At 34.3% G+C, this 18730-nt stretch overlaps 1 protein-coding gene across 2 annotated transcripts; it reads right to left on the reverse strand.

Annotated features, from left to right (window-relative positions):
- Positions 1-1524: 1524 nt before the first annotated feature.
- Positions 1525-13952, reverse strand: LOC108908689 (cholinesterase 2-like). Of its 2 annotated transcripts, XM_018712803.1 has the most exons (11): positions 13822-13952; positions 10894-10921; positions 8548-8685; positions 8351-8485; positions 7870-8029; positions 5536-5912; positions 5245-5437; positions 5013-5179; positions 4641-4773; positions 1844-1979; positions 1525-1787 (listed from the first exon to the last, which is right to left on the reverse strand). In XM_018712803.1, the coding sequence occupies exons 1-11, from the start codon at positions 13935-13937 to the stop codon at positions 1607-1609; spliced, it is 1764 nt and encodes a 587-aa protein (XP_018568319.1). In that variant the 5' UTR covers positions 13938-13952; the 3' UTR covers positions 1525-1606. The 2 variants fall into 2 exon arrangements, with proteins under 2 accessions (XP_018568319.1, XP_018568320.1); XM_018712804.1 differs by lacking the exons at positions 10894-10921; positions 13822-13952 and adding an exon at positions 8827-8912.
- Positions 13953-18730: the final 4778 nt, after the last annotated feature.

Raw genomic sequence — 18730 nt, forward strand, 5'->3', positions numbered from 1 at the left:
TTCAGGTAAAGGGCGAAGATTAATAGTGACACATATAGGTAGTGCCAGTGGTTTTGTAGATGGCGGTTTACTTTTATTTGAATCTAAAAATACAGGTGACTATCACGAAGACATGAACGCAGATGTTTTCGAAGAGTATTTTACACAGATGTTGGATCTTATTCCTCCGGGGTCTGTAATTGTCATGGATAATGCCAGTTACCATTCACGGCAGACCGAGCGGACGCCTACGACTGCTTGGAGGAAAGCCGATATAATTCAATGGTTATCCGGAAAAAACATTTCTTTTGAAACAAATATGGTGAAAAAGGAACTTTTGACACTTGTCAATCTTAATAAAGATCAGAAAAAATATGTTATCGATGAAATGGCAACAAATCGCCAAATAACGGTACTACGGTTACCACCTTATCACTGTGAACTTAACCCAATCGAATTAGTCTGGGCGCAGGTAAAAGGAGATGTAGCGCGAAATAATACGACGTTTAAATTAAGTGACGTGAAAATTTTGTTAAAAAATTCCTTGGAACGAGTAACTGCAGATAACTGGCAAAGATGTATACATCATGTACAAAAAGAAGAGGAGAAAATGTGGGAACTCGATAATTTAATTGACGTTACTGTGGAACCTATCGTTATCAATCTAGGAGACGAAGATAATTCATCAGAATATTCAGAGGATGAATTTTAATATACCTACTTTTTTATTTTCTTTATTGTACATTTATACAACACTACATTTACTCACCATAATTTGAATTTTCAAAATACATATATTTTTGTGTGGAATAAAAGTCTATTCATTAAATTTAAATAAATATTTTGATAATAATATTGAATAATTTTATTTGAATTACTAAAAACCCTCTTAACCCGGTTATGATGCTTAAAGTAGCCTCATGTTTTGAAATGCTGTTTTTATATTGTTTACTTATAAGAGAAATGGACCGAGAAATTGAAGCGGCATAGACAAAGACGGATTGTCGGGGATTAAATTTTAGCTACCTGCTACAATTTAGTACAGTCCGATCGCACAAAGTTTTTTTAAAAGTACACCTCATCTATACCGAAAATGCATAATATAAAAATATTGAATATAAGCACCAGTACTACATTTATTTACGATTTGCATACATAATAAGCTTTTATTACTCTCTTTAATTTCTAAATAGACTATAGACAAACAAAGTAATATTTTAGATATATTAAATGATGCCAATAAATATAGATGTTGTGAGCAAAAATAATTGTATATGACTTTTTTTGAAGAGAAATTTTGATTACGAAGAAATTACTTGGTATTTTATTAATTTACTGAAGAATAGAATATACTAAAATGAAAATGTAAATAATACGAGCAATTGAAGTTGCAAGACCATTACTGAAGTTCAGTCGGAGAAATATTAGAAATGTCATAAAAAGAAATTTCTATTAATTAGTTAAATTGATGGAAGAATAAATTCTTTAACAATCCCAGTATTAATTGTTTGCAAGGAGTATATGGCTTAATCGCATTCAAACTACTTTTGACCAGATTGCACCTAATAAAAAATGTGCTACATATATTAAAGCAATATAAATGATACAGCATATTTCTCAAGATACATTAGTAATTAACCAATGGAGGTATAGCGTACATGTCTATAATTCTTTCCCATTTGAGGTAGTCTCTTGGATTCTTCTGCATTTCAAGTGTATCGTTGATGTTCAAATACACCAAATTATTTGGACTAACTTTCTCCCACGTCACGTTACCCAGGGTACTGTCCACTTCTGGAGTTGGGTTTCTAAAGAAAATCATGCATAAATATTATTTTATGCGATTCTGATCATAATTACTCACAGGTATTTGACAAAGTTTGACCACAGGGTTAACAAACGTTGACGTATCGCAACATCTTCTGGATCTTCAGATCCACTAGAAGAGAACGCGTCCCAGAAATAACCCAAGTCTTCAGCGTGACCAACACCCCGAACACCTGAAATCAGATTATGTGGTAGTTTGCAAATATTTATTGTTAATATCGAAAATATTGACCGTGTACGTGATTAATTTGCACCAATGAATGAATTCTCCACATTTGTTCTATGCAGGGTGTTACGTGACGTACTGGATAAAATGAAGGTACAAGTTTCTGAGGTCATGCTGAGTAAAAAGTTATAATATACATAGGGTCAATTATCCAGGGTTACCGAGTTATGGTCCTTTAAAGTTTAGCAACATATCATATACACAGATTTTAAACTTTTACTTTGTTTGACTGTCAGGAATAACAGTATCAAAATGACAACAAAACAAAAATAACATACTTATTTACGTAGTTCAAAATGTCCTTCAGCACTAATACACTGAACAACACCACCATGAATAGATTGAGTGACTGCTCCTAAAATCTCCGGGTTATTCCTCACTTGCTGACATTTATCATTAATTATCTGCTCAAGTTCCTCTCTACTATTAATTGGTGTCTCGTATCCTAAGCTTTTAAGATGGCCTCAGAGGTAATCGTTTAAAGGATTGAGATATGGCGATCTCTGTGGCCAAGAAAGTGATCCTCTACGTCCGATCCAATATAGCTTTCATTAAGATACTCTCTCGTTAGTCCACTAAAATGAGCAGGAGCTCCATCATGTCGTAATATCATTTGTTGCCTTGTAAGTATAAGAATATCTTCCAATAGACCTGGCAATTCATTACGTAAAAGGTTGGTGTAAACTTCTCCTGTAAGGCGCTCTTCAAAAAAGAAGGGCCCAATTATTTGATTATCAATTATGTCACATCAGATGTTTGTAGAAGATCGTCGTTGAAAAGGAGATCTTTTCTTGAAATGAGGTTCTGATCAGACCATCTGTGAGACTTGTGCATATTTTTCACTCGGTCTCGATTAAATAACTAGGTACTCATCGGTAAATAAAATACGTCTTAATAATTGAAGATTTGCTTGAATCCATTGGAAAAAATGTTACCCGTGAAAGTAAGCCATGCGGTTTCAAATGTCGAACCTGATTGTACATGATAAGGATACAATAGACTGCTACGTAATGTTCGCCATACTCTCCAATGAGGAAAATTCGTACGTGCTGAAATTCTCCTGGTACATAATTCTGGACTGTTCTCAATTATTATCTATCTCGTACAAAAGGTTTCCTTGCTCAATCAAATTTTGCTGCTCAGGGCGTTCATACTTAGTTGACATCCTAGATAAATGATACGTTGACATTGTCGAGACACATAATCAAATGTTTGACGATTTTGCACTCTTCTGGCTAAACATTTCCCAGCATGACTTATACCGTAACATACTAGTACCATAAATAATTATTTTATTCAGAATGAGCTCAGGGACTTGTTCTTTAAGTTTGTCCAGTATGTTGAGTAGATAAGTACACTCATAATAATGTACAGGAGTTATATCAGGATAATTAGAGTTATTATTTAAAAGTTTATATGTATAAGAATAAAAGAGACGTCATTGTTTTGATTTGACAAACGCATTATACAAAACTGACTGTGGAACCTTCTTTAAGATGCTTAATATTTCTTATAATATAATGCAATTATCACGAGGCATACAATTTAATTTCAAATAAAAAATTACACCCAAATCTTTAAATTCAGCTCTACAGAGTTTTGCAACCACATTATACTCCTTAGCTTAATTTTTCTTGTCATAATGCAACATTTTGTTATGTTCAGTGATTATTTATTATTTTCCCATTATTCATACACGCTGATAGATATTTTTTTTAATGCAATATAACCTTCAACATATGAAATAGAAGTGTATAGCTTGAATAGACTTGTATAAAATAATATTATTAAATTATAAATATCAACATTACTATGGGTCAATAACTGAACCTTAGAGTACACCACATGTAGCAGCAATTTCAGTTTAGCTAGAAACACGATTGTGAACTCTCAGTAATCCCTTTGAAAAGTTCAGAAACTTTATCGGTATACCAAAATTTGATAATTTACAAAGCGGAATGTCGTGGAAATTTTAGATTTAACCCGAAACTACAAAACGTTAAGCAGAATAACTTCAAACCTTTTGCCAAAATTACAGAAAAAGTTTTCGACATTTTTATCACCTCTTTTGAATATAGGTCAGAATTTGACATTAGTTTAAAAATATGGTTTGATATTTGAAGAGCCAAATTAAAAATAGTTGTCAAAGTAATGCACAATATATCAGTCTCTTATATTTTTTTATATAAACCAAATTTTTGTTTTTTGAAGATAACATCCTGTATATTTGCAATATTAAATAATACTTTAAATTCTTAGAAAAATATTTTATTAGAAGGTTACATCAGTCTGTTCGATATATAATGAAGTTACAGATCCATCATATAAAACGCCCTTAGAAGTATATATTACGTAACTGGAAATATTAAAATTACCCAACAACCAATAATACTAATATGTCATTATTCATTTATATTAGGAGAAATTCATACATTAAAACGTATGCAGAAGACTGATTTGGATTATTCTAATAGAAAATACAATTAAATGAGGAAAAACCGGCACAACTATTTGCGTAACTAATACAAACCCTTCTCTGTTGCTCTCTATGTCCTAACGATACATTGTATAGGTATTTGTTAACATTTCTTCAATACAGAAAACTTACCTGCAACTTCAAAATCCTTCATACCTCCCATATTGCCTTTGTATGAAAACTGGTACAAATAAACGTCGGTATAGTTAGATTGTAACTTTGCATGCCTAGTAACTGGGGTTGAAAACGACTCATCAGTGTAAAACTAAAGAAAAGTTTTATTATATTATCGATCATTTGTTTCAATTATTTTTACTCTCTTTAAACGTTGGAAGGGTTAATATGCAGCAATAGATTGTGAAAGCAAGTTCTTTTTTTTGGAAGATTGTTTGAAAGTTTAATATGCGACTTTTTTCGTTATTGAGAAATTTTTCGTTTTGAACAATGTAGTAACAATTTCAACAAACACATGAAAAGCAGCTGAAAAAAATATATGGATGTTACCTTCACTACTTGCGCAGGATCGTCTTCGAATGTTCCATCGGTGTAAATTTGTCTCAATCTAGTGCCAGCTGTCACTTTATTCTCTGTGGTCATATTGAACTTGTTTCTAATGAGGTTGGATAAATCACTGTCGAAATATTTCGCAAGCACCTCAACATCCAAATCATCTTAAAATATCGGTTGACATTTGTATCAAATAATAAGATGTTTGAATAAATTTTCGTAATCTTACCAGTCTTAAAAAAAAATAGTGCCTCTTCAGAGTTAAAGCCAATAATTATGGGAACTTGGTTTATGTTTCCTGTTCTAATGTCTTCATGAAATAAATCCGTGAGGAATGCTCCATCTAGACTAGCGTCCTCAATTACAGGCAGCCATATTATACCTTGGCCTTCGAATAATCCAGCCTCTTTTCCAACAGCAACCTATGCAACTTTAGATTATAGTGTATGATCTATATTGTTTAGTTTTTAACTTCTTACTTATCACCAATCTATATAAAAAATGCATTCATTCAACTTACAGCAACTGCGTTGTCGGTTATGTTGGAAGCAGGGAGGCTTCGCAACAGTTCCAGTAATTCCGTTGAATTATCCGAAGTGAAACTTGGATCCAAATTTCGAGCTAATTCGAAAGCGTAGAATCTTGCATAATCTTGATGTGCCTGCTGATGCAGTGGGGTAAGACTTTGTAAAATGCCAGCTCTGAATAAACCTTTACTCCGTTGACTTATTATTTGGTATCCCACACATCCTGCTCCGGCACTTTCACCAGCTATCGTTATTTTTTCGGGGTCGCCACCAAATAGATCGATATTATTTTTAACCCACTTAAGTGCAACATGTTGATCTTTTAATCCTAAGTTTCCTGGTATGACTCCATCCTCTGTTGTCAGAAATCCTGAAAGAAAATGAATTGAAACTTTAGAATAAATTGAGAATAAGATTATCAGAATTTTAGGAGTGGGTTTTAATATCATTACTTGTTATTTTATAAGTACTATTTGTTCCAAATGCCTGATATTCAGTGGCGGCCCGCGGGTTTGAATACAGGGGGGGCGCATTTTGAAAAGAGGATGTACATCATAAGAGCTGCGGGGGTGTGGGGAATTTGAAGGTCATTGTGTTTTGCAAGTACCCCAAAATGAATACTGTCAGTGTGTACAGTAGCTACTTAGATACAATGCGAGAAATAAAATTCCAACGTGAGGATAAGAAGAAATACAAATACATTTTAACAATATAGGTAAAAAATTAAAAGTTAATATAAAAACAATGTAATAATATATTAATAAAAAAATTTAAAAAAACATAAAAGGTTATGAATAAAGAAATGACAAAAAATTCGAAAACAAAAATAAAAATGTGGAAAATTAAATAAAAAATTAATATAAAAAAGTACTAGAATTTTTAATGAATTAATATTAGAAAAATTACCGACAAGGAGCAGCTAAAATTATCTAACTATCTAAGTCTAATTCACTGTTAAATATATTATAGAGAACATTTAAACTGTTCGTTCTCGGTATTGGTAAATAAATGACATTGCAATGACTGGTTTATTCAAGGTACATAAAAATTTAATCTTGATAAAATTTCAGCGTTGCATACTTTCGATTTTATTTTATATAATTCTATAAGAAAAATTTGACGTATATTTGTAATGTCATTACAACGGAATAGCAAGTTTCCTAATATTTCCTAATAAAGATCCTTGTATATACGACGGTATATTGAGATGATAATTATTTGAGATAAAGTTGCCATAGGGTTAGAGAAACCAAAATTTGAGAGCTTATTGAACAAAAGATCTAAACTATCAAATGTTTTAATCAAATCGAGATATATCGAGAATATTGTATTCGTTGAAGCAATTATGCCTCAAATTGAATCTCAAACATAAAATTTGTTTCCGTCTCTTTACCTTTGTAAAAATCGTGCTAAAAGGAGAACTTAGATTTTTTGACAAAGAAAGCATTAAATAATGAATTAAAAATTGAAATATCTTATAATCATATATCATATATGTCGGTCTACATATATAGTTATTTACATCAAGTTTGTATCTGCTGCTTGAGTGCCAGTGACGGAGATACTGGAGATTACTTACACTAAAAACCTCACAAATTGGACGCTACTAAATATTTTGATAATTCTATTACTACTAGTTTCGACATTGTGCATCAAACGCCTTCAGAAATATTTTAGAAATGGTGATTTTTTTAAATTTCAACACCCTGTATCTCGAAAACTATCTATTGTGGGCCCATGTTTATGTAATTCTTTTCGTGTAAAATCACTTAAATGTGTGCACATATTTCATTAACACCCTATACATTGAGCTGAATTTAGCTGTTTTCCAATGTTTACGAACAATTTTCGATTGCAGCCTTAAACAACTTTGGAAAGAGTTTTGCAAACACAAACAGACAAACTATGGTGTATAATATACAGCTTCGGAAAGTCCCCATGGTTCATCGGCCGTTACGTGAGAGCGATAAAGTGAGTCATAGAAATCCGTGCGATAGACAAGAATGGTTACATTGAAGACGTTTTATAATCTGAATAGTTCTAACCCGAAACGGGCGGTGACTATACAGATCATGAAACGTCTTCACTATAGCCATCCTTGTCTATTGCTTGGATTTCTATGACTTACTTTATCGCTCTCACGTAACGGCAGATGAACCATGGGGACTTTCCAATCCTGTATATCGGTTTGTATTTTTTTACCCTTACTGAAGTGTCATACGAATAAGTCTACATGAAAAAATCCACAGAAGATTTTATTGTCAGTTGGAAATAATTATTTTTTCTTCTTGAAATAAGCCCAGAATTTTATTATATTTATTACTTACCTAGAACTCCTACACGGTAGTTTATCGTGACAACAACAATATTGTGGTCAATGAAGTATCCAGGTTTGTATGACTGAATAGCACCAGTTCCAGATTGAAATCCACCTCCGTGTATCCATACTAACACCGGCAATGGGGTTTGTGAAGTATCTCCAGGTTTCTAAAAGAAAATCTGTATCGATAATGACGATATTTGAACAATAACAGTAAAGCAAATGTTACTTCAATATTTTGAGACGTATAATTTTACTGGAACTACACCTGTATTTTTACATAACTTTATTAAATAAAAAATAAATATTTTCGGTCACGATTGCACCGCTCATTAAGCTCATAATTATTCATATTTTATTTTTTTCTCATTGAGTCTAACCAAATAATAATAATAGTGATAGACATCGGCAAAAAGAGTTTGACAACACTGTCCAAAATTTTTGATATTAAAATAACTGCAGTATCAGTTAATTGAAACTATTCTTACCAGAGGAGTGTAAACATTCAAGTACAAACAGTCTTCCGTTGGGTATAATCCGGAAGCCGGAAATCCTTGGTAACACATTTTTTCATTTTTCGTGGTGTTTAATATTCCTTCCCATTTTGCTGGGGCTACAGGTGCCTAAATGTGAATTGAAACGTTAAAAATAAAATGTAAAAAAATATATATGTTTACATCCTCACCTGAAATCTTAATTCGCCTACAGGTGGAGCTGCGTACGGTATTTCTTGAAATGCATAATAAACATTATCGTCTGGAGACTGCAATGCTTGACCTCTTATTTGGCCCTCTGGTAAAGCGACAAGTGTCGGATCATCTACCTATTTATGAAGAAATATGTGGTATTTATGGTACTATAACTAGATACATAGATATTTTTAATTATTACATAAGTACATAAAGAAGACATTTCAAATTTACAAAACTTCGATAAAAGTTTAAGTAAGTCAATAATTACTTACATCTGCTACAGATGATCTTATTACACATGAAATCAGTAGCAGCAGCCCGTTGTACTTCATCATTTCGAACTAATAGCGATAACGAACAAGCTCTTCAATTTATAGAATCTGGAGCTGGTAATTTTTTATTTTGTCAAAACTCAAGTGTTCGACTTTCGTACACATTTTTTGTTTCTGTTTTATCTTTATCTTTTTTTTTTATAAAGAACATACAGCAATGGAAAAATTATTATATCAGCACTTTAAATTAAAGTGGTTTTAACTGATTTGCAAGTTGCATGGATTACACTGAAAAACCGGTGACTAGGCAAATTTTGAAACATTTTCTATAAAAACCAAAAAAAAGTTCCCACAAATCATCAGCAAAATATTGTCATGGCATATGTAGAGTTTATTTAAATGAAGTAGTTCAAATGGAACTTTCGAAGTTTTATTTAACTAATACAAAAAAACACAGTACCTACATACTTATAACTCGAATTTACTAATATAAATAAAAATTAAATGCTGTTCGCTGGTAAGCGTATCACTTGAGAACGGCTTAATTTGGCTATTTTTTATGTTCGTAATAGTGCGAATAATGTTTTTAGGGAAAGAAAAATTGGAAAAGTAGACCGGAAAATTGGAAAAATCTGGAAAAACTGAAAGTGCTGATCACAAACAAATTTATTGAAATTTGGACAGGACAACGTTTGTAGGGTCAGGTAGTTGTATATAATTTTTGTATTTAATGTTAAGATTATTGAATATTCGACTTTTTTTGTATAAACATCTATTGTAGGTACTTACTTCTCATAATGGCTTATTGTGAGGTTATATAGACATTAGTATTTACCTAAAGGTCCCAATAGTGACATCAGCGGTATTACTTTTTATAAAATACTGAGGTTTGATAAGTCGTATTGCTCGACCTAGAAATTGGAACGTACCTGCATGTGATCCACAGTTATCTATACTGGATGAGGTTAATAAATATAAATAAAAAAGAGCTCCAATTTGAAAGAATGAAATATTTTCCAAATATGGATTTTCATTGTATTCTCTAGAAAATGGAAAATTTTAATTTTACGTATAACCATTTTGCTCCTTCTTGCTTGTCAAGCTGTTGGAAAGCCAGGAAATTTATAAATAAAATAGTAACAATACAATGGGATGTTTGCATAAAAAGAAATTATATTGTTTTGTTATTGAACACTATTCTGCAATAAAAGTTACTCCTACACTTTCTATTGATTAAAAAAAAAAATCGCACGTCCTTATGACCTTGAATTTGTGACCTGGTAGACATCTTATTACGGAAAATATCTTGCTTGTGTAAGTCCGCTGTGTCTCTCTATCAGCAAATAAAAGAAGACTGATTTAGAGTCCGGGGTTTTCGTCGGCTAGTCATAGGCGTGGTAAACAAGTAAAAAATAAATAAACAGATAGGTACAAATAAAAATAGATATATTATATACTTTATCAGCGAAAGGTCGTTTTTACATTATTAGAATATTAAAACACGTATACACGAAGCAAACGCGAAGCCTATAACTGCTGTTATTACCAGTTTTGTACGTGGCTGTAGCGAAAGGCCGACACCACGGCTATGATCATCCGACCGACTACCTAATAATCTCGATAATAGTATAAAATTTTAGTTGATCGCAATTAAGGCATAGTGTAACACGTTACAACGGGGGGCCAAATTATTTTCATTTTTGTTATTTATCAGTTACATAACGACATCTTGCAAAAATTAAAAAAAATACCTATGAGTCAAGTTTTTTGCCACATTATTTAAATTTATGGTAATATCACAAATGGTGATGAACACCTCAGTATAAAGAGCACTAAAAACAATTTGCAGTTTTACTTATAAAGCGAGGGGTATTTTATTATCCGGTATTACCATGTTATTACTGATCAGAGTTTTTGTAGATTTACATTGTGATATTTCGATGTTTTTGTAAATTTTCAGTTTCTTTACTTTTACAATATATATTTGGAATAGGTACTACCATGTAGCTTTTCTGTAATTTCACAACATATAAATTAGTACTAGTAATTCCACAATGTGATACTTACATTTTTTGTTTTAGTTACTGTAATGAATCTGAAATTAAAATAAAAAATTAAATATATTATAAGATGGAAATTATTTAAAGTTTTAAATAAAATATTAGATAATCCAAGTCAAGGTTTGAGTGGGATAAAAATCAATAACTAAAAGAACACTATATTTCAAATCATTGCCAACGTTTCGGTGTTATTTTACACCATCCAGGGCTCTAAAATAAAATGTTTTTTAAAATAAAATTCTCTAACTTATTAAAATTATTAAAAAAGATACTCTAGACCAGGAATTTTTTGGAACAACTTTTAATAGTAGGCCGTGATTAAATCTGTCGTCATTCAGATTTGGAAGATTTTTTGCAGACAAGAAATAAAACGTTGTCGCTTTATTAAATTATTTATTCATTTCGTTCAACGCAAAATATAACAAACAGTACTAGTTCTATGAAACTAATTAAGTACCAGTAAAAAATTAACACTAAAGATGCTGTTCAAAACGGCTCCCATTTTCTCTTACACATAAATGAACCCTTCACCGAAAGTCAAAGTCTACTCTATTCAATAATTGAATGTTATTTTTTATAATGGTGCATTTATTATTGATGCGGTTCCATAAATCTTCCTCAGTTTCAACAGGAGTCGAATATACAAATTCTTTTGAAGTCCCCCAAAGAAAAAAGTCACATTTATTTAAATCGGGCTATCGCGGTGGCCAGTGTTGATGGCAGTTATTTCCTCGACCTATCCATCGATTTGGGTACTATTGGTTTAAAAATTCTTGAACATCCATACTAAAATGCGGAGGCGCACGTCGTGCATAATCCACATTTTACGACGTAATTGCAAATCCAGTAGTACAGGAATAGTATTTTTTAAGAAATCCAAAGAAGTGGCGCCATCTAAGCGGTATGGTAAAATAACTGGACCAACCAAATATCGCCCAACAATACTTGCTAAACTCTCTGTGGTAATGATGGGTTACTGTAGTACGTAGATTTTGATCCGAATATTCATGACTGTTGTGCATATTTATAATCCCTCTCCATGTAAAGCCAGCTTCATCCGTGAAAAGAATGATCCTGTGGAAACCAATGTTCTGAAATTGGACGAAATTGCAAAAAATCATCCTTGGCTCGAGGTTTCACGGTAACAGTTCTTGAACTTTTTGAAAATGATATGGATGCAGCAAATTACATCATATAATTCCATGGACTGTGGACTGTGGTATGTTAAAATGCCGGGATATTCTTCTGGTAATGCGTATTCGCGACTTCCAACGTTTCTTCGGCAGCAAAGAGAACCAGTTTCCCGAGCTCCTCGTTCAACATTGGTATATTTACAGAATTTGGTTGTTCTGTATTAAGGCATTGCTGAAATATCGAATTTTTTTCTATTTTTTAAGACATTTTCAGAGGCCAATATCTCCGCAACCGTAGGTATGAGAAAAAAAATCACGTGAAAAATCTTGTTTGGTGTTCTCTACACGCACCTGTTCTATGTCCATTGAGTTGTGAATGACCCTGCACTTGATATCACGAAGGGCCGAATATTCTAAAAAGCTGTTTGACAAACATCGAAGAATTAACAAGAATATTGAAGTAGGTGATTTTGTGTTTCATCCTTCGGGTAATTCCCATCTATCCAAGTTGGATCGCAAATTCGCAAATACGAGGGTCCATTTGAAGTGGTTCAATTGCTACCTAACAATCGCCTTGAACTGAAGAATTTAACTACTAACCGAAAACGGGTTGTGGCTACAGATATGGTTCGAACTTGGCCTGGAGAATTTCCTGTTCCCGAGTATGATAAAACGTGAGTTTGTGGCTTGTGTGAGCATTAATAATAATTGATAATAATAAGATAAAAAAAAACAAAAAAGTGCAATAAAATAAAAAAAGTTATTGTTGAAAGTACATAGGGACGCTTTGGAATAAGATAAAAAAACAAAAAATAGTTATTGTTGGAAGCACGTAGGGACGCTTTGCAATAAAATAAAAAAAAAGTTATTGTTGAAAGCACATAGAAACGCTTTGCAATAAGATAAAAAAAAGTTATTGTTGAAAGCACGTAGGGACGCTTTGCAAAAAATTTAAAAAAAAACTAAAAAGTTATTGTTGAAAGCACGTAGGGACGCTTTGCAATAAAATAAAAAAAAAGTTATTGTTGAAAGCACATAGAAACGCTTTGCAATAAGATAAAAAAAAAAGTTATTGTTGAAAGCACGTAGGGACGCTTTGCAAAAAATTTAAAAAAAAACAAAAAAGTTATTGTTGAAAGTACATAGGGATGCTTTGCAATAAAATAAAATAAAAAAGGAAGCTATTGTTGAAAGCACAAAGGGACGCTTTGCAATAGATATTGTTGAATGATAGAGCATTACAAAGATATTGTTGAAAGCACAAGGAGACGCTTTGCAATAGTAAAAATGTATTATATGAATGTGTGAGTGAATTGTTGAAAGCACAAAGGAACGCTTTGCAATATGATTCAAAAACAAAAATAATAAAAAAAATATGTGTTTAAGTGCAATGACAAATACGAAGTTGATGCCGTGATTGTTTTTCTTTTCATCGAGGTCATCACTCCCAACAGGATTAGAAAATTAATTCCAGAACGAATTAAAGGTCAGGTTTGGCCGTGTGAGCATTCATAGTTTTTGAAAAAACAAATAAACCGACGGCGACAGTCTGGGACGATGATGTCATCAATAGCCAGCCTTCACTGTGCATTTAGAAATATTAATTGTTTATAGTTGTTTATAGTTATAAGATTAGGTCCCCATATTATGTGATGTGACGGCTCCAACAGGAGACTGTTATTGAATGAACGCTCGTTCGAGTTAGACCGGGCAGAAAATTGTAAATTGTACGAAATAAAGATTTGTGTTGGGCTTTTCGAAACCTTATTTTTGTTTAATAATCAAATCTAACATATACTTACCCAAGTGACTTGCTCTTTTCTGAACCCCTTAATTTCTGACGAATGACCCGGCTGTTGTCGAGATAACTGCTTTGTGATGACCCATGTATAAAAGGTAACAATACCAACAATAACATCTATTTTACACCTACGTATAAAATATATCTATAAAAACAAATAAGGTGATTAGATCTACACTTTTAATGATTGTGATGGTGATCACTGATTGGCTATCAAAAAACGTGTAATATAGTAAAGTGTTTCTATCTTGTCACGTACATAATATTTTTACAGTGACTACCTTGATCGAAAATTATCGTTTTCAACAATAACCAATAAACGAATAATGAAATAACTAGGCGAGGGACTAAGTATATGATGAAATACAAAACAATGTTTTAGAAAATTACGCTGTCAATTAAAACTCTATGCCGACTAAAGCCTATTTGTCTATTTTTACTGAAATTACTCAATTTTTTAAATATTTGTTAGATTTCTTATAATTATTGGAACTTTAATTAAACAAAAAGAATAAAACAGATACAATTGTATTCTAGATTTTTAACAACTGCATAACCCGACAGCTAGCTAGAGAGTGTATCATTCCGTTTCCTTGGTACCCGATGTCTTTCATCGGCCGTGGTGATCTCACTCATACCAGTAGCATCAACAAACAAACGGTAACCGCCGTCCTGTTGAATGCTGACATCAAATTCCTAACACGGCCCTTCCTGGCGTCAAGGGTCCTCGCGCTGCTGGGGAAGGGGATTTGGATTATACTGTAAACACACAAGATTTATTAGATATTATAAGTAGGGTACTTTTTGCCTATATGCCGCAACTAACTTAATGCTATCTTAACTATGGACTCGTAAATAGATAGAATTTAACAGAGATACAGTCCCGTAATTCGATCGGTAAACATCAAAACTACGGTGGCGACACACGCCCTAAAACTACGATGACGACAAACGACCTAAAACTAAGGCAACGACAAACGTTACCCGACGAAAGCCCGTCCAAGGAATACCTGTTTAGCTAAAACAAGTCGGTCACATCTACAGAATTAATCAATTCGAGTTCAAATGCGGAAATAATTCTGAAACGGTAGCCCTTTACCAGGTGGAACTCTCATGGCTTTGTCGATAGTCATTAATACCCCACTAGATGTTCGTTATGTTTTGATCCCAACAGTTAACGATTAAGATTGGCTCCCATTATGGCCAACGAATCAATGAGCGTCCGATTTTTACCTTTCAACTTGTCCATTTCCTCGTGGCAATCCGACGACATTTAAATGATGAGTCGCACCAATGTTGTGCACAAAAGCTTTAAATGCTTCTAAAGTAAACGAGTGACCTTGTTCAGAAATTATACGACGGGGAACACCAACATTTTTAATAAAATCTTGGAAACATTTAATAATATGTCTTGCTTTCGTACCTTTGACTGGATATATGTACCAATAAAAATTTCGTAAATGTACCTACGACCATTACTATATAAGTATTGCCACTACACGTCTTACTAAAAGCGACTGCGAAAGTACGGCGTCGTAATTAACTCCGCAAAGTGCGTGTTCGGACAAAGCGAAGTGAAATTCCTCGGTTATCTGGTGTCAAGTGAGGGCACGCGACCGCTGCCCGAAAAGGTCGAGGCAATAAAAGACTACCCGTTGCCTACGACAATAAAGCACCCATAAATTGGAAAAAAAACGCGAAAAGTGCTTTTGAGGAGGCTAAAGAGAGCTTAGCACAGGCAGCTCTATTCGCGCACCCCGGTGAAAATACGCAAATCGCTCTAGTGTGTGACGCTTCTGACTTAGCAATTGGTGCCGTAGTGCAACAAAAAGTTGAGAGCGATTGGGAACCGCTAGGGTATTTTTCCAAAAAATTTAACCCAGCTCAGTGCAAATACGCTGCTTACGACCGCGAACTTCTTGGGTTTTTCGAAGCAGTCAAATACTTCCGGCATATGGTCGAGGCAAGAACATTCGCGATTTACACCGACCATAAGCCTCTTATGTTTGCCTTTGCGAAAAAGTCAAGTCAGTGTACACCGCGACAATTCCGCTATCTAGACTTTATTGGCCAGTTTACGACAGACATTCGTCACATGGCTGGTCGCGAGAACGTTGTAGCGGATGCCTTGTCCAGGGTAAACGAGGTACGCACGACTTTAGACTACGAGGCACTCGCAGCATCGCAACAAAATGACGATGAAATCAAGGAGTACGTCGACGGACAATACGGCGTCACACTAAAGCGTTTCAAATTACCCGACACGAACGCGACTGTATTTTGTGACGTATCTACGGACGTGGCCCGGCCGTTTATCACCAAACCATTTCGTAAGGTAGTGTTCGACTCGGTGCATCGGTATTAACGCCACAGCCAAGCTCCTTAAACAACGTTTCGTCTGGCCGTCAGTAAAGCGTGATAGCAGACGTTGAGCACGTTGCTGCGTTGATTGTCAATGCGCAAAAGTAACGCGATACGTGACTTCTCCGACAGGTTCATTTCAACCTTCGTCAACGAGATTTGAACATATCCACGTGGATATCGTCGTGATGCCGCCATCTAAAGGCTACCGCTACTGCTTAACCTGCGTAGACCGTTTCACCAGGTGGCCAGAAACTGTAGCTCGCGCTTTATATGCTAATTGGATATGCAGATTTGGATCACCTCTGCGAATAACGACGGATCAGGGTCGACAGTTCGAATCGCACCTATTCAGACGCCTGAATAGTTTACTAGGTACGACTCATCTCCGAACCACCGCATATCACGCTGCAGCAAATGGCATGGTAGAGCGTTTTCACTGCCAATTAAAAGCAGCGATAAAATGCCACCAAAACGATCGATGGACTAGCATTCTTCCCACTGTGCTATTGGGAATACGTGCAGCATGGAAAGAAGACCAAACATTCGCGGTGCTAGTGCGTGATCGCGAAGTTAAAGTGTCTACAAACAGAGTCAAACCTGCGTATTGTTTGAATAATGCGACAGCTACCAGGGACGAGGACAATAGTCTTCCATCAACTTCTGCCCCATTATCAGTGGCAACCATACCCAAGGTAATTACTACTAGGTCCGGTAGAAGGGTCCGTTTCCCTGACCGGCTGCAAATTCCGTGATGGTATCCATACTGGCAGGGGGGTATGTGGGTACACATGTTGCAAGTGATCCGTTTTTAAGCATTACGTCAAGAGCGTCAGCAGGACGCCGCCGGATGTACCAGCGTTCCAAGAAGGATCTACTGGCGCCGGGCAACCAGATGCCTAGCCATATATCTACGACCGACTCCACACACAGGGACTCTCCAACAAACACTCGAACCGTCAACAGGTCTTTCTCACGAGCTTAGTTTTTCAATAAAAATAGTTTATTATTACTGTTGAGAGAACGTCTTATTCTTGCTGTACAGCGAAAGCAACCCTCAGAAGTATTGTAATATAACTACGAAATGTTGTAAAACGTTATAAATAAATTAACTTCGAACAGTATTTTATATGTTACATAGTTCAATGAATGCCTCAAATCAGTTCCTTATTCCGCTTTAGCCAGAATGTTTAATATTCTTCCCCTTTCATTTCGAGACCCGCGCACTCAGACGACTAGATGACTCTCGGTGTTTAAGTCCGAGATTGGACATCCGTCATCACTTTCCGACACATGGGTATTAAATTCATGAATCAATCTGAATTAAATTTTAATCTTTTTAAAACTAAACTTAAATGAGTTTTTTAATTAGGAAATGTTTCTATAGTATGTATACATATACAGGGTGTCCCAAAATAACGTGTACAACGGAAGACCACAGATTCGTAGATTTAAAATAGGCAGATTTAGGCTAATTCACCTATATCCAAAATCGCTTCGTTTGGCCGCTAGATGGCCTCAAAGTTTGTGAAAATATTTTGAATTTTGTAAATAACTCGAATACGTATTATTCGATTTTGAATATTTTTGGGGTGTGGACTTTTGTTTTCAATCTACACATTTTGGTGTTATACAGGGTGTTTTTTAAAACTTACAACTCCTACAAAATTGATGTACGGTGATAATATCCGCTCATAACTTTTTCCTCTTTCGGGCAAGAATGATAAATATTTTTTATTTGGTAGGTGATACCATTTGGAAGTTTTTGGGCCTGTTGTAGAATTTTGTTTAAATGAGCGGTTTCGGTACAAAAAAGTCTTTTTTAAATGTAGGTAGGTATACATTATCTTGCTACCCATGCCATGTTACAATACTCAAACAAAGTGCTAGTAGGGTCTGATTTTATAGGTTGATTTCAGTTTGTTATTGTTTGGTATCATTATTGTTGGCTCTATTATACTACCGAATAGAGACTGGGAAATTTTATTTAGAATTTTTGCAAATCCCGAGTTATTGGAAGACGTGCCGTTATTACTCAGAGCTAACATTGGTTTATGCATGATGTCGCTCCACCACATTTCACTGTAAATGTCCGGCAGTATTTGAACTAAAGATTCACTCGTCGATGGATCGAGAGAGGGAATAATTTCTTGTTAACTGGCTTGTAGGTTCACCAGACTTAACACCTTCCGACTATTATCTGTGGGGCACACTGAACTGAGTTGTGGAGGCACATCCAAAATGCCATAAATGTTTTAAAAAATAGTCCGCAAGAATTGCAAAGTGTGTCCTTTAACTTTCTTCACCGAATTAACTTGTGTTTTAGGTACTGTAATTTTATAAATTGAGTTTATTTTTATTGACTTGTCTGATATCATGCTTATTATTAAATAAATTATTATTATTATTATGATATAAAGCAAACACTGATAATATTTTAGCAATTCATACAAATAAAAAATTCCGACTGCTAGATATTGTTTAGAAATCTCAGTCCTATCGGCTTGGTGTTTGTAAACATTGACAGGCTATTTGACCGAGTCGCCGCT

The sequence above is a fragment of the Anoplophora glabripennis genome, unplaced genomic scaffold (genome assembly GCF_000390285.2).
Source record: "Anoplophora glabripennis isolate ALB-LARVAE unplaced genomic scaffold, Agla_2.0 scaffold498, whole genome shotgun sequence".
Classification (NCBI taxonomy): domain Eukaryota; kingdom Metazoa; phylum Arthropoda; class Insecta; order Coleoptera; family Cerambycidae; genus Anoplophora; species Anoplophora glabripennis.